The sequence below is a fragment of the Mandrillus leucophaeus genome, unplaced genomic scaffold, assembly GCF_000951045.1.
Source record: "Mandrillus leucophaeus isolate KB7577 unplaced genomic scaffold, Mleu.le_1.0 Scaffold733, whole genome shotgun sequence".
In the NCBI taxonomy this organism is placed as follows: domain Eukaryota; kingdom Metazoa; phylum Chordata; class Mammalia; order Primates; family Cercopithecidae; genus Mandrillus; species Mandrillus leucophaeus.
Genome location: NW_012107953.1, coordinates 1,044,678 through 1,058,498, shown reverse-complemented (window position 1 = coordinate 1,058,498; position 13,821 = coordinate 1,044,678). Strand labels below are relative to the sequence as shown.

The 13,821-nt window shown below is 38.2% G+C and overlaps 1 protein-coding gene across 1 annotated transcript in view; it reads left to right on the top strand.

Moving 5' to 3' along the window:
- LOC105528796 (ephrin-A5-like) overlaps positions 1-13,821 on the top strand; it is an 84,723-nt gene that overhangs the window by 29,033 nt on the left and 41,869 nt on the right. The window contains exon 2 of the mRNA XM_011965686.1: positions 8,767-9,107. Coding sequence (XP_011821076.1) covers positions 8,767-9,107 — 341 coding nt within the window. The remainder of the gene's footprint in view (positions 1-8,766; positions 9,108-13,821) is intronic.

Sequence of the window (13,821 nt, the reverse complement as noted above, 5' to 3'; positions counted from 1 at the left end):
CAAAGCTTCCAGCCCCTTCCTGAGGGAAAGTCTTGATTAGGCTCTGCCAATTTAATGCTTTCTTTCCTTTGAAGCTCCTCCATCAAGTTAATAAAACAAACTCCAAATGAGTTAAAACACTGGAGGAGAGAACATTTTGTGGGCCCTGTATATGAAACAGGTGCAATTCCTGGGAGATACCAGTTTTAAAAAGTCATTCAGATTGACATGACTTGTAGTAGAAAAGCAACAGGCAAAAGCTATGTGAGTTTTATCCATCTATCTGATATAATTAGTATTGTGGGATTTTTAAATGTTTTGCTTTTAAAGTGCACACACATACATACAAGAAAAAAAGTGACAGGGTAGTATAATAAACTGCTGATGAATTCTAAATATTTGGCCAAGAAAATGATGTCTTCTTATCATCATCAACAGTTACTGAACTCAAGGTAAAACTCTTATGCTGCAGAATTTGTAATTATCAAAACATGCATGTACAAGAACTCTGTTGGAACTTTCATTAATGGATAAACACAGCACCAACTCAAGGTTCCGAACATTTTGTCAGTATATATTGTAGCATACTGCATTTCTGCTGCAAAATAAGTAGGAAACATCTTTGAAATTTATCCTTGAATTTTTTTTTAACTTGTAAACCTTCACTTCTCTAGGAATATTCATTGTTTTTAGCATGTTCTAAAGCCTGGAAGAGCTGGATTGGTCTGAAATTATATGTTTTGGTCATCATATAATATCTCATTCAGCCTTTACACCTGGTGTGGTAACAGTGAAACTATCCATGACTCCTGTTGTCTCAGAGCTGAACATGGAGGCTGATTACCAATACATCTGAAAGATAGACATGTTTCAGTCCATGAGAGAGAAGAGAAATTGAAAATTAACAAAACAAATATTTGTTCAGCCCTCAGTGACACCGGTATTATTTATCTACCCTGAGTTTGATTTGCTGTTTGTATTCCATGCTTTAACCTCTGCAGAAAAGCAAAAAAAAAAAAAAAAAAAAAAAAAAAAAAAAAAAAGAAAAAGAGCATCTTCAGATTTAGAATAGGAAAGCCATAAGGCTTGCATTCTGTGCTGAAAGGAATAACAGAAGGAGGCAAGAAGCAGCATGTTATACAACAGAGACTGCTGTCCTGCCCATCTCCTCACAAAAACATATTTATAAACCAAACCCATATCTGTTGCAGGACCCATTAGCCCCTTTTGGGACAAATGAAAAATTATACTAGTTAAAAACAGACATCTTATTCTGAAATTAGCCTTTAAATCGGTAATAGTAGAATTTGAAGACAGTACTCCCAAGATACATTCACTCTAGAATTAGTTTAAAATTTTGGAGGAACCCTAAGCTGATAAATTTGCTTAATCTTTGACCATAAATCATATCCTTCTTTTACATTTCAATTTCAGAATGTAATACATTAGGTTGCCTTGTAATTAAAGAAGTGACATTGGATTTCTGTTCAAGTAGGAATATTAAAACAATCACCTCTTTGACAGATTAAAATACATTTAAAATGTAATAATCAACTATCCAGTTCATGAGAAATAACATTTTCATTATTGAATTCTTTAAAACATAATGTGAAGGGGGATGAAAGTATCTCACAGCTTCCTAACCTCTAATAACACTGTCTCCTTTCAGTAATGCTGTTTCTATATTTATGGAGTGAAGAAACTTCACTCAGGAGCTGCTTGATAAAATACCTCCGTACGTATTTCCCTGGAAGCAGGCTCTCTGCTGTGCCAGCAACATATGCTAAAGGCCAATTTAGAACATTTTAAATATGCACTACCCTTCCTTTTCCAGCTACTAAAATGAAATGCATTTTGGCTTTAGCAAATGAGGATGGAATAAAAGGGGGAATACTGCAGGGCAAAGTGGCTAAAGATGAACTCAGAGAAGGAGGATTATGGTGCTGCTCCTCTGCAGCCTGAAGCCCAGGGCACTGCCTGAGTGTCCTTTCAATGTGGCCTCCCCAGCTGTCAATATCCACAATACTAGAGTGTGGTGTTGAGGAGGAAGTCAGATCAGCACCATGAAAATCATAAGGAAGAAAGGTGACGTGATATCTACTTACCTTAGTAAAGAGGAACCAAGAGACAGGGTCAGAGTACATTGAGAACTTACACTTGAGACTAGTAAAGGACCTAGACTATTTACGTAGTAGATGTACCTTTTGCAGTCACCCAGGTTTGAAAATGAAGTACTTTGGAGGACAAAGCTCTTATGGCTTAGGCTACCTAATGTCATCAAACAGTGCTTTGCTTCCTCACTCAGTAGAAAGTTGAGGGCACACTGGTGAGATCTAAATGAAAAGGTAGTTATCAACTGTTACCTCACTTCTCTTGTCTTTATTTCATCTGAATTCTGAGACTCAAGTCATGACTTACTTCTTGCAGACAGGTTCAGTACAGGGAGCAATTATTTTTTCTTTTTTTGAGACAGGGTCTTGCTCTGTTGCCCAGGCTGGAGTGCAGTGGCACAATCTCGGTTCACTACAACCTCTGCCTCTGAGGCTCATGAGATCCTCCTGCCTCAACCTCCTGAGTAGCTGGGACTACAAGCACACACCACTGTGCCTGGCTAATTAAAAAAAAAAAATGTTTTATGGAGATGGAGTCTCACTGTATTGCCCAGGCTGGTCTCAAGCTCCTGGGCTCAAGTGATCCTCCTACTTCAGCTTCCCAAAGTCCTAGGATTATAGGTATCAGCCACCATGCTCAGCAAGGGAGAGATATTAACAGTGGCTTTAAATTGAAAATTAAAATTTATTCAGCATACAATGGAATGTCATAGGTAAACACTGAGAAACAAACACACTTTCCAGAAGCACACTTTTCAGCTCTAATCCCAGCTTCAGTTGTTACTTTTGCTGTCAATAGCCCTGGAAATGTGCTTTTTATCCAATGCTCCAGGTGGCCTCTGATTCATCAAGAACTACCGTAAAGTACATAATTCATTTTTGGCATTTGAGATGATTGCAAAGGACTAGTTGCCATGCTGAATTTTATTTTTCTAAATTAACTAAAATTACGCTTTCATAATATATATGACATTGATTCTGAACCAGTCTACTGCCAAATTTTGATAAATGTGTACAATGTATTCTTGCCATAATAGAGTACATATAATATGACGTTTATCCTTGAACAATGTGGGAGGTTAAGGTCACTGACCCTGTATGTAGTTGAAAATCCACGTATAACTTTTGACTCCTGAAAACCTTAGCTACTAATAGCCTACATTTGCTTGGAAGCCTTGCCATTAATATAACAGTCAATTAACACATATTTTATATGTTAAACATATTATATACTGTATTCTTATAATCAAGTAAGCTAGAGAAAAGAAAATGTTATTAATAAAATCATAAGGAAGAGAAAATATATTTAGTCTTTTTAAGTGGAAGTGGATCATCCTAAAGGTCTTCATCCTTGTCTTCACATTGAGTAGACTGAGGATGAAGAGGGATTGGTCTTGCTGTCTCAGGGGTGGCACAGGTAGAAGCAAGTCCACATGTAAGTGGATCCATGCAGTTCAAACCCGTGTTGCTCAAGGGTCAACTATTTATTTTCACAGAACATTGACCTAAGTGGCCATGCAGTCTGGTGGGGAGCAGAGACCATCTTTTTGTGCATATGAGATGTTTCTTGACTCTTGAGACTTTTGCACTGTGAAAACAGGCAGCCCAGTAATTGTTTTACTCAAACACAATTGCTTTTCTAAGTATGGTAACCAAGCATGCTTTTACATTGTGAAGCACTGTGATAATTTAGTAGAGATTGTATTGTAATTATTGCTGGCTTGGTATAGAGCCAGATATTCTTATAGTTAAAATTATGTGGTGATCTCAGAGAGAGGTATAGAACTGCTGATACAATGGATGGAATTAAGAATAAGACACAAAGAGAAGACATTTACAAGAAAATTTCCAAGAAATTTACAAATGTGTTAAAGCAATGGCTGTGTTACCCATGGCATTTGTAAATATTGGCATGCAGAATCAGTCTTCCTAGATGTCAGTTTCCTCTTTTAATATGAGCTAGAGCTCATGAAAGCTGTTTCCTGATGGAAAAAAGATCCCTTTATGTGAATGGCTGCTGACATGTTATTCTGTGAAAGGATGAGTCAGGAGCTAACCCTGCAATCTGAGGCTTATTCTAAATGTTGACACACCCCTCAGCTTTCCAGTTTAGGAGTTTGGGACAAACCTCATGGAGGAGACAGTAGGGCTGGGACACCTTGCTGCAATGCTCTGCTAGAAGATCAGTGTAAATATAAAGGTAACCCAAACTCTTAAGAGGGTCGTTACTATAGCTGGTGAAGCTTTGGAACCATTGTGGTTAGGAGGACAAGAATATGCTTCAGAACCATGTAAGACTTGAGTTCAGATCCTAACTCTGCTATTTATTAGCTATAAAAAGTTGGACAATGCCCTCTCTGAATGTTCTCTCCTCATTAGTAAAGTGAAACTAATTAAAACTACACAATAGGGTTGTTTGGAGGATTTCATACAATAACATATGTAAAGCACATAGCAGATCCTGGATGCAGCAAATGTTTGTTGCATCAGTGAATGAAGGAAAGAACTGAAACCTCATCAAGAATGAAAATGGGTCCCTCTGGAGGAGTACAGAGCTGACCTAAGGACTTGGCTCTAGCAATTTAATCTCACACAAAATGGAAAAGTGAAGAGCTTTGGTTCTGAGGTCAGACTGGGTTTGAATTCTGCCTTCCCTTTTTCTTTACTACTTGTGTAATATTGGGCACGTTGCTTGACTTCTTAATCTGAATTTCCTCATCTTTAAATGGGTGTAGTAATAATAGTGGCTATTCTGTGGCATTGTAATAGAGATTAAGTTGAGATAATGAATGTAACATAATAAGCACTCTAATATTAGCCAACTTGTGTGCTCCTTCACAGTATGGCCAGAAAAGAATTTTTGCATTCGACTTTATACCCAGAGAACATGATTTGATATATTAAGGCAAAAACTGCAATTACTTTTGCACCAACCTAATAGCATTAGCATATCTGATCCTAAACTTTTCTTTGGATTATAGTTGAGTACGTTATGTAGATACATTTTATGAGTTCCAATTTGTCATTTTAAAAATATTTATATTGTCCACCCTTTGAAATTTACATTAGTAAACTATACAAATTTAAGATCTGAAACAAAAGTGTACATTGATTCTATAGTGAATCATCATCTTTTCTTTGTCGTATGGCTAAAAGGATAGAAATAGTAATTGTGGCCGGGCACAGTGGCTTACACCTGTAATCCTAGCACTTTGAGAGCCCGAGCTGGGCGGATCACGAGGTCAGGAGATCGAGGCCATTCTGGCCAACATGGTGAAACCCTGTCTCTACTAAAAATACAAAAATTAGCTGGGTGTGGTGGCGCGTGCCTATAACCCTCCTACTCAAGAGGCTGAGGCAGGGGAATTGCTTGAACTATGGAGGTGGAGGTTGCAGTGAGCCGAGATCATACCACTGCACTCCAGCCTGGTGACACAGCGAGACTCCTCTCAAAAAAAAAAAAAAAAGAAAAGAAATAGTAATTTCTGGGGCAATCACATGTTTAAAATAGGTACCACAGTAATTCACTTAACACTCCATGCAAAATAAAATGTCACCAGAAGGGATAGCTGGTCAACACAAAGTAGAATGTGTCTTCAACCTCACAGTTTGCTTTAGTAAAAATTTAGCACATTAACAGGGATAAAAGTTAGGAAAGGAGAGAAAAGTTTTAGGCATCAAGAAACTGCCTTTTTTGTTTTCAGTTGTGGAATAAAGGAATTGTAGAATAAAGGAGTAGCAGAATGGGTCCAGACAATGGCAGTTTTAATTTTTACTTTCACTTTGAGCAGTGCCAAATGCTAGTAGAAGCTAAAATGAGTGACACTTAGGGAAAGAAAAAACTTCCCCCTTGAATCTCTTTAAAATCTATAATAATCATATAATAATATAAAGTGCATCTGGGCATTGCCTTCTGCTGCAGTTCTTGTCTGGCTGTTATCCAAAACTGTCAGGCTACCCTGAGTGCTGATGCTTCATATCCCAGCACCCTTTTATCTGAACCTTGCAGTGTCTTTTCTCTGTACTTTGGCAGTGATGTTACCTTGATGTTCAAAAATCTTTTAAAAGCAACACAGGCTTTCCTTGCATCTTGACAAATCGTTGTCTGCTAGTAATGAAGAAAAAGTAAACCCGTGATCACTGCAAATATAAATACTTCCGAGTGTTTTCGGTTTTTTTTAAAAAAATGGTTATGTATTTTGGGATCCTCTAGCTGAAAAGTGAATATTTTGAGAATTTTTCCTTATTTCTCTTGTGTAAATCAGCATGCTGCTTTTCAAGAGCAACGGTCAAGTGGAGTTTCGATGGATCATTTGACATTTAAGGATAGAATTTAACATTTCTATATGATTTTCCTTTTGAATTTTTAAAAGGGGAAATATAGATATTATTTTTATCTCTGTTGTATGTTCTTACTGCTATTATTTTTAAATCAATATTTTATTTACTTATTTTCATATGCTTCGGTATATCCTGATGATGGTAACAGTGGTTTACATCTACACAGTTCTTTCCATACGTGTCCTTATCTAAGTCTTGAAGCAGCCACAGGAGGCCAGGAAGGCAGGTTCTCATGATTAGTCCAACTTACATATGAGGAAACTGAGGCTCAGAATGATTTATGAATCTCTCACTCAACCAACAGCAGATCCAGTTCTTAAATCTAGGTCTACTCAGTCAAAACGAATGGTGTCACCACTTTTTCACAATGTTGTCTCTCAGAAGAGTATCTTGGCTTATCAATGAATATTTAGCATCCAGAGTGAAGGTGGTATATTTCTTTCTTTTTTCTTTTTTGAGATTGGGTCTTACTCTGTCACCCAGGCTGGGGTGCAGTGGTGTGATCTCAGCTCACTGCAACCTCCGTCTTCCAGGTTTGTGCGATTCTTGTGCCTCAGCCTTCCAAGTAGCTGGGATTACAGGCATGTGCCACCATGCCTGGGTAATATTTTTTGTATTATTAGTAGAGACAGGGTTTCGCCGTGTTGGCCAGGCTGGTCTCAAACTCCTGGACTCAAGTGATCTGCCTGCCTCGGCCTCCCAAAGTGCTGGGATTACAGGGGTGAGCCACTGTACCCGGCTAGAAGGTGGTATATTTCTCCTGGGGTGGACTTTGGTCAAAGCTGTGAGAGGTCGTTTTTATGTCAATGTTCGGGTGCAGCATTTTATAGGGAATATACTGGGAAACTGGAGGCTATGAGAAAGGGCAAGAATCTAGAATGATGAGGAGCCTGGGAACTATACTAGAAAGAACCAAAGGAATCAAGATTTTCAAATGTCTGCGGAAAGGAAGATACAGAGAGATATAGCTGACATCTTCAAATGTTTTATGGACTCCCTTGCAGAAGAGGAATTTGATTTGTTCTTTGTAATTCCAGGCAGCAGAAGTAGGACCATTGGGTAGAAATTACACAGAAGCGGATTTATGCTGGATATAAGAAGAAACTTTCCAACATTTAGAGATGTCCAAAAATGGAATAGACTGTCTCACTGCCACTGGGAAGTGTTCACGCTCAGACTGTCCAGCTCAGAGATTATATGGCTTTATGAGCATTGCTTTTCAGCAGTAACAGTTTTATGATGAAACTTCTAAGGGCTCAGAGAAGAATTTCCTCACCAGCTAAAAACAAAGGAGTTTTGTAGGCTTTTCCACCATGATTTTAGACTAAGAAAGTTGTATGCATAACAGCTCCTGTTTCACACATCGCTGTGTTTTGGGAAATACTGTTCAACTGCTGGGGAAAGACACATTAGTTAAAGCAGATAAGCAAGACTTTTGTGAGATGAGAATTGAAGCAGATAGTGTGGTGTTTGTGGTAGGGAGGGTGTGTATTCACATGTGTACATTTTTAACTAGGATGAATTTGCCATGGCTTTGGCTATTTTCAATGGCCTTGTTACTTTTCATTACTCACCAGCCCAGCTCTAGAACATGACCTGTAGAATTAAAAGAAATGAGGGGAAAAGTCATTTGATTTAGATGAGTTGTTTTCTCAATATGGAAAAGATGCTGCATCGAAAGCGAGATGCACTAAAATAAGTTTCTGACGTAGCAGATCTAAGAAAAGCACTGAACTGGGATCCGAAGTCTCCACACTAGGTTTCGCTCCATCACTCACTGCTTCATCTTTATGTCTTTTTATTTTTCTCTAAAATGGAAGTGTTTTAGGAATTTTCTTTCTAACTGTAAAATGTTGTGATTCGAATTCTCCCAATTTTATGGCTCTAATTCTCATTTGCATAGAAAGTGGAAAATGGCCTCAACTATAACAAAAAACAATTCAGTCATTTATTTGTTCTTTAATTTCCTCATTCACTTATTCAAAAATAGTTATTAAGTGAAACACTATTATAAAAATAGAAGAACTTTGTTTTAATATATGATTTTTAATAATGAAACATAGAAAACAGCACATTAGTACCTCTATAGAGTTCCACAGTTTGAAAGAGTGATATTTAATATAATATTTAAAATGAAAGCAAAGCACTTAGTTTGTAGGATATTTTGAAACAAATATAATGGGATCCCTCTGTAAAATGGCTTTTTGTGGCTTGGATTGGGAACTGCAGCATTTCAAACCATGCCCCAAATCATAGTGGCATTCAGTAACAACTTACTATACTAGATACTTTAGCTCCAGAATTATTGAATAGCTTAACCACTGATTCCAAGCAGAAAGCCCCTTCTCCATGAATTATCACATGTTTTTTCTTTTTCTAACAGATTCCAGAGGGGTGACTACCACATTGATGTCTGTATCAATGACTACCTGGACGTTTTCTGCCCTCACTATGAGGACTCCGTCCCAGAAGATAAGACTGAGCGCTATGTCCTCTACATGGTGAACTTTGATGGCTACAGTGCCTGCGACCACACTTCCAAAGGGTTCAAGAGATGGGAATGTAACCGGCCTCACTCTCCAAATGGACCGCTGAAGTTCTCTGAAAAATTCCAGCTCTTCACTCCCTTTTCTCTAGGATTTGAATTCAGGCCAGGCCGAGAATATTTCTACATCTGTGAGTATATAGAGATTTATCGTGTTGTAGGGCAGCTGCAAGAGCCCAGACTAATTTTTTACCCATGTTTCAGAGAATTGCAGAGAGCTGGACTCTGCATTACAGATGTCTCCTTGTAAATGCATACATCAGGATCCCTAGATACATTAGCTGGGAATTGAGAGCACAAATTAGATTAAAGACAGAGCGCCTCTCCCCCTATGAAATTACGTGTCAGCCTGTTCAGTGAACCACTGCTGACTTGTATTTCTTTTAAATGAAAATTGCCAGGACTTCTCCAAAGCTCAGGAAAAGAAAAAAGACTCCTGAAAAAAAAATTAAAGGAAATAATTAAATTTACATAGCTTGGAGTCATTGGATTTCTTATTCAGGTGTCAGCAATATCCTTTCGATCATCCACATTTTCAGTGGAGGAAGCCAAAACTCCTGGAAATGTCAGCATGCTGATGATAAATGCTCTCTTTGCACCAAGGAGAAAAGATCATTTTTAAGAGCAGCTCTGTCTTTAAACAGGAAAGAGTTGTGAAGAAGTGTCTAGAAGGGGTTCCAAGGGAACTGGTAGGAGCGAGGTTCCCACCTGTGAGCATTGAGTGACTCTGTCCTGGGAGCTCTAAAACTTTCTCAGTAGACTTCTGTATTAATCAGAATCCCTGACCTTATTTCTTCTCCATTATGTACCCATCGCTTCTTCAGACATCCTGCTATCATATGTTATAGGTAAATGCTTCTCAAACTTCACTGTGCATAGCGTTATCTGGGGATCTTGTAATGCATTCTGACTCAGAAGGTCTAAGGCAGGGCCTGAAATTCTGGATGTATGAAGCTCCCAGATGCTGCTGCTGCTACTGAACTGTGGACCACGCTTTGAGTAGCAAGATTATAGGTAATAGCTACTTTAAGCAGCTTGTTGTGTATCTGGACTTTAGTATTTATATTTAAACTATCTGGCCTTTTCCATGTATTTTGACTGTCAACCAAAGAGGTTAAAAGTTTACTAGTTAAAAAATACATTTATTGGACAGCTTAATCTGAACTGAGAAATGTTGGGGGATGCAAGATGAAAAGATATTCCCTGTTCTTAGGGAGTGACCTTTTACTGGGGAGCAGACATGTAAATAGGCCATTAAAGTATAAATCGACAGTTGCTGATGATGAAGATAAATGCAGGGAGTAGTGAGAACATGGAGACAGTTGTGCCTCACCTGCTTGGAAGAATCAGGAAATGCAACCGCACGCAGTGGGTAGAGATCCAAGTTATACCACTCAGTATGTTTAGCATCGACTTTCACCCCAGCTTGCCAGACAAACAAGAACATTCTTTTTTTCTGACTCATTTTTTCAGTCCAAATGTCCCTACCCACTCACAACTCACACGGTTTGAGTCTACAGGGATTTCTAGCTCCTCTCCTTCTCCAGAAAACAGGATTTTATAAGTCAGATTTCACCATCAAAATAACTCTCACTTATATTGGAATTGAATTTAAAAAGGAAATTGAACAGTACCAGTTTTATTATTTCAGTACATATTTCAGTTATTAGTCATGAGAAAACATGCAAAAAGCCTTGATACTATCTCACATTTGATCCATAAAATAAGAAAAGGAATATTGAGTCCCACAGATGCAGGAAGCACTGGCATACACTGAATTCACACTTCTCAGGCAGCATGTTCTTGACTTTTGTTGCTTTTTTACTTTGTGAAAGAATCTCATTCAGCAAATGAGAAAAAGGAAAGAGGAGAACTTCACTTGTGGGACAGCAACTCATTAATTGTCTAACTGTAAAATACTGTACCAATTTAAGAGAAAATTCTTGCTAGTTTTGAAATTTTCTTAATGGCTTCTCAGATTAAAAAAAACAACAATAAAATCAAAAATAAAAAATGAATAGAGAGCACCAAGATGGGAAACATACCCACCAGCTAACTAGTTGATTGCCTGATTATTAAAAATTATAGAATTCATTCAGCTTCATAAGCAAGATGTTATTCAAATACAGCCAGAGCGCTTATGACTGGTTTTTCCTCATTTGTGGTTAAATTCAATATTTCACTAAAAATCATTATGTGACTTCTATAACATTCATTTAACGGAGTCATTTAACTGTCAAGGGCTTCCGTCAAAGTAATTGTTCCAAAATGCTTCAAAATATGAAGAGCTTTTTGCTGTTCAGCTGAGTTTAACTTGAATTACTTTTTTTAATGAAAGGTAAAATAGCACAAAATTAGCAGCAAAAAGATGTTCATTTACAAGAAGCACAGTGGCCTGGTGTTCAGTTAAATTGAATTTTCAGCCATGTTTTCTACCCGAAAAGGCATCCTTCCCTGTCTTTTTAGCAATGAAAGGGTTTCCTCTCTTCCACCACTGCAGTCAGGAGCAGCAGAGCTAACATGGTTGTCTTACAGACATTTAATGTACTGTGGTCATAATTAAACTAAAGGATTCTTAGGGGAGAATTGGCCCTCAGTTGAATTTTCCTCTTCCCTAATGTGTGTGGAATGAACAAGATGATTGGGAAATAGCTATTTTCACACTTACTACGTTACAAGAAACTCTATTGCTGATCTCAGGAACAAGCTTCACTGCCCACCAGTCAATTTCACAGAATGTTCTTGCTAGGACAGGAGTACATCTTAGCTCCTCATAGCCTTAAAATCTCTTCTAACTTTTCCTAGAAAAAAGAAAGCTGACTGGGCATGGTGGCTCACACCTGTAATCCCAGCACTTTGGGAGGCCCAGGTGGGTAGATCACGAGGTCAAGAGTTCAAGAGCAGCCCAGCCAATCTGGTGAAACCCCATCTCTACTAAAAAAAAAAAAAAAAAAAAAATACAAAAATTAGCTGGGCACGGTGGCAGGAGCCTGTAATCCCAGCTACTTGGGAGGCTGAGGCAGGAGAATCGTTAGAACCAGGGTGGCAGAGGTTGCAGTGAGCGAGATTGAGCCACTGCACTTTAGCCTGGGCGACAGAGTGAGACTCCGTCTCAAAAATAAAAAATAAAATGGAAAGAAAAAAGGAAGCTAACATCCTGCTTTATGGTACTAGGAGTAGACTTAAGACTTAAGTATAGTGGAAACTGTGGAGTGCCAAAATTGAGATACAAACACAGATTTGGAGGAAGGGGAGAAAAGGATTTCATAACAAGCTATTCACCTCGTTACTTAGAGAGGACACAAGTCAGAGGATTCTTACCAACATTTGCCTTATCCTCAACCAGATTTCTTTCTTTCTTAATGTCTCTGAGTTTTATAAAATTAAGAAAATGTGGTAGTTGAAAATATCCTAAACGAAGCTTCCAATTTACTTTAAAAATAAAACATCCTTTGCAGTTCTAGTCCCTTTATTTTAACTCCCAAGAATAACTCTATGCTATATTCTCCTTTCCTTGGGAACAGATAGTATATTAAGTTGTTATAACTGCTGATTATTGCTAAGGTAGACTGGGGCCATCTCTGAATCTGATAAATACTGTTTTTAATCTACAGGAGTTATTTTGGTAAGAGATTGGCATACTAAAGTAATTACAGAAAGTTGGTGGTATTTATATCAATGATAGATTTGCAGAACTGCCAATTGATTAAGGCAATAGTTGTTTACATAGACTTCCTAAAGGAAACAGTAATTTTATAAAAATTCAAAAATTCACATTTTAGCTGGATATGGTAGCACATGCCTGTAGTCCCAGCTGTTTGGGAGGCTGAGGTAGGAGGATTGTTTGAGCCAAGAAATTGAGACCAGCCTGGGCAACATAGCAAAACCCTGTTTTTGTTTTTTGTTTTTTTTTAAATACTCCTTTTAGAAACTTAAAAAATGCTCACTTTAGAAATGATACTCTTAAATATTAACCTAATGAGAACATGTTTGAGAGAAGTTTTGCTGTTATTTTTACATCAGAATGGGAAAAGGGAAATCCTTGAAATAAGTTATTTTTGTAATTCCGTAAAACACTGATTCGAATATATGCTTTTATAAAGTAAAGAAAACTGAGTCCCAGGTCCTTTTCTTGACCTAACTAGCTGTATGATCTTGAGCAAATCATTTCATCTCTCTGGAGTTTGAACTCTCCATCTATAAAATAATATAATTATAATCGACTTCAGAAATTCTTGGAGCTTTAATATCCTAATTTTATTACATTTTATCTGAGGGTCTGCAGCATTAGGGTAAAAGATAATGTCTGTACAGTGGTCCAGGTCAATACCTTGCTTAGTAGGTGTTCAGTAAATCAGAGTTAAAGGTACATTTTTAGGGAAAATGCAGAGTAGAGAGGCGTATTAGGGTTATTGAACTAGTTCTCTCCCAGCTGCTCTGTCCAAGACACCATTGTCTGTGGTCTCTACCAGTGTAGCAGGCTCCTGTTTTCCCGACTCATGGCATTGCTCAGTCAGAGCTCTCCAGTGACTTCCTGTCTCACCCAGACCAAAGTCCACAGTCTCTAACCTGGCCAGCAAGGTCCTCCATGGCTGAACTTTCCCTGATTCCCTCGGCCTCTGACTTCCTCTGCTACCACCCTCTGCCTGATTCTGTCTGCTCAGCCGCCCGTGCTCCTCCCTCTCCTATCCAGTACACCTCTACATCAGGGCCTGGGAACTTCATTGTCCCACTACCTCGGCTTCCCATTGTCCCAGGCATTCACGTTCCTTGCTTTCACTTTCTTTAGGTCTGTGTTCAAAAAATGTCTTTATCCAAGAGGCTACTCTGACCTCGCTATATAAA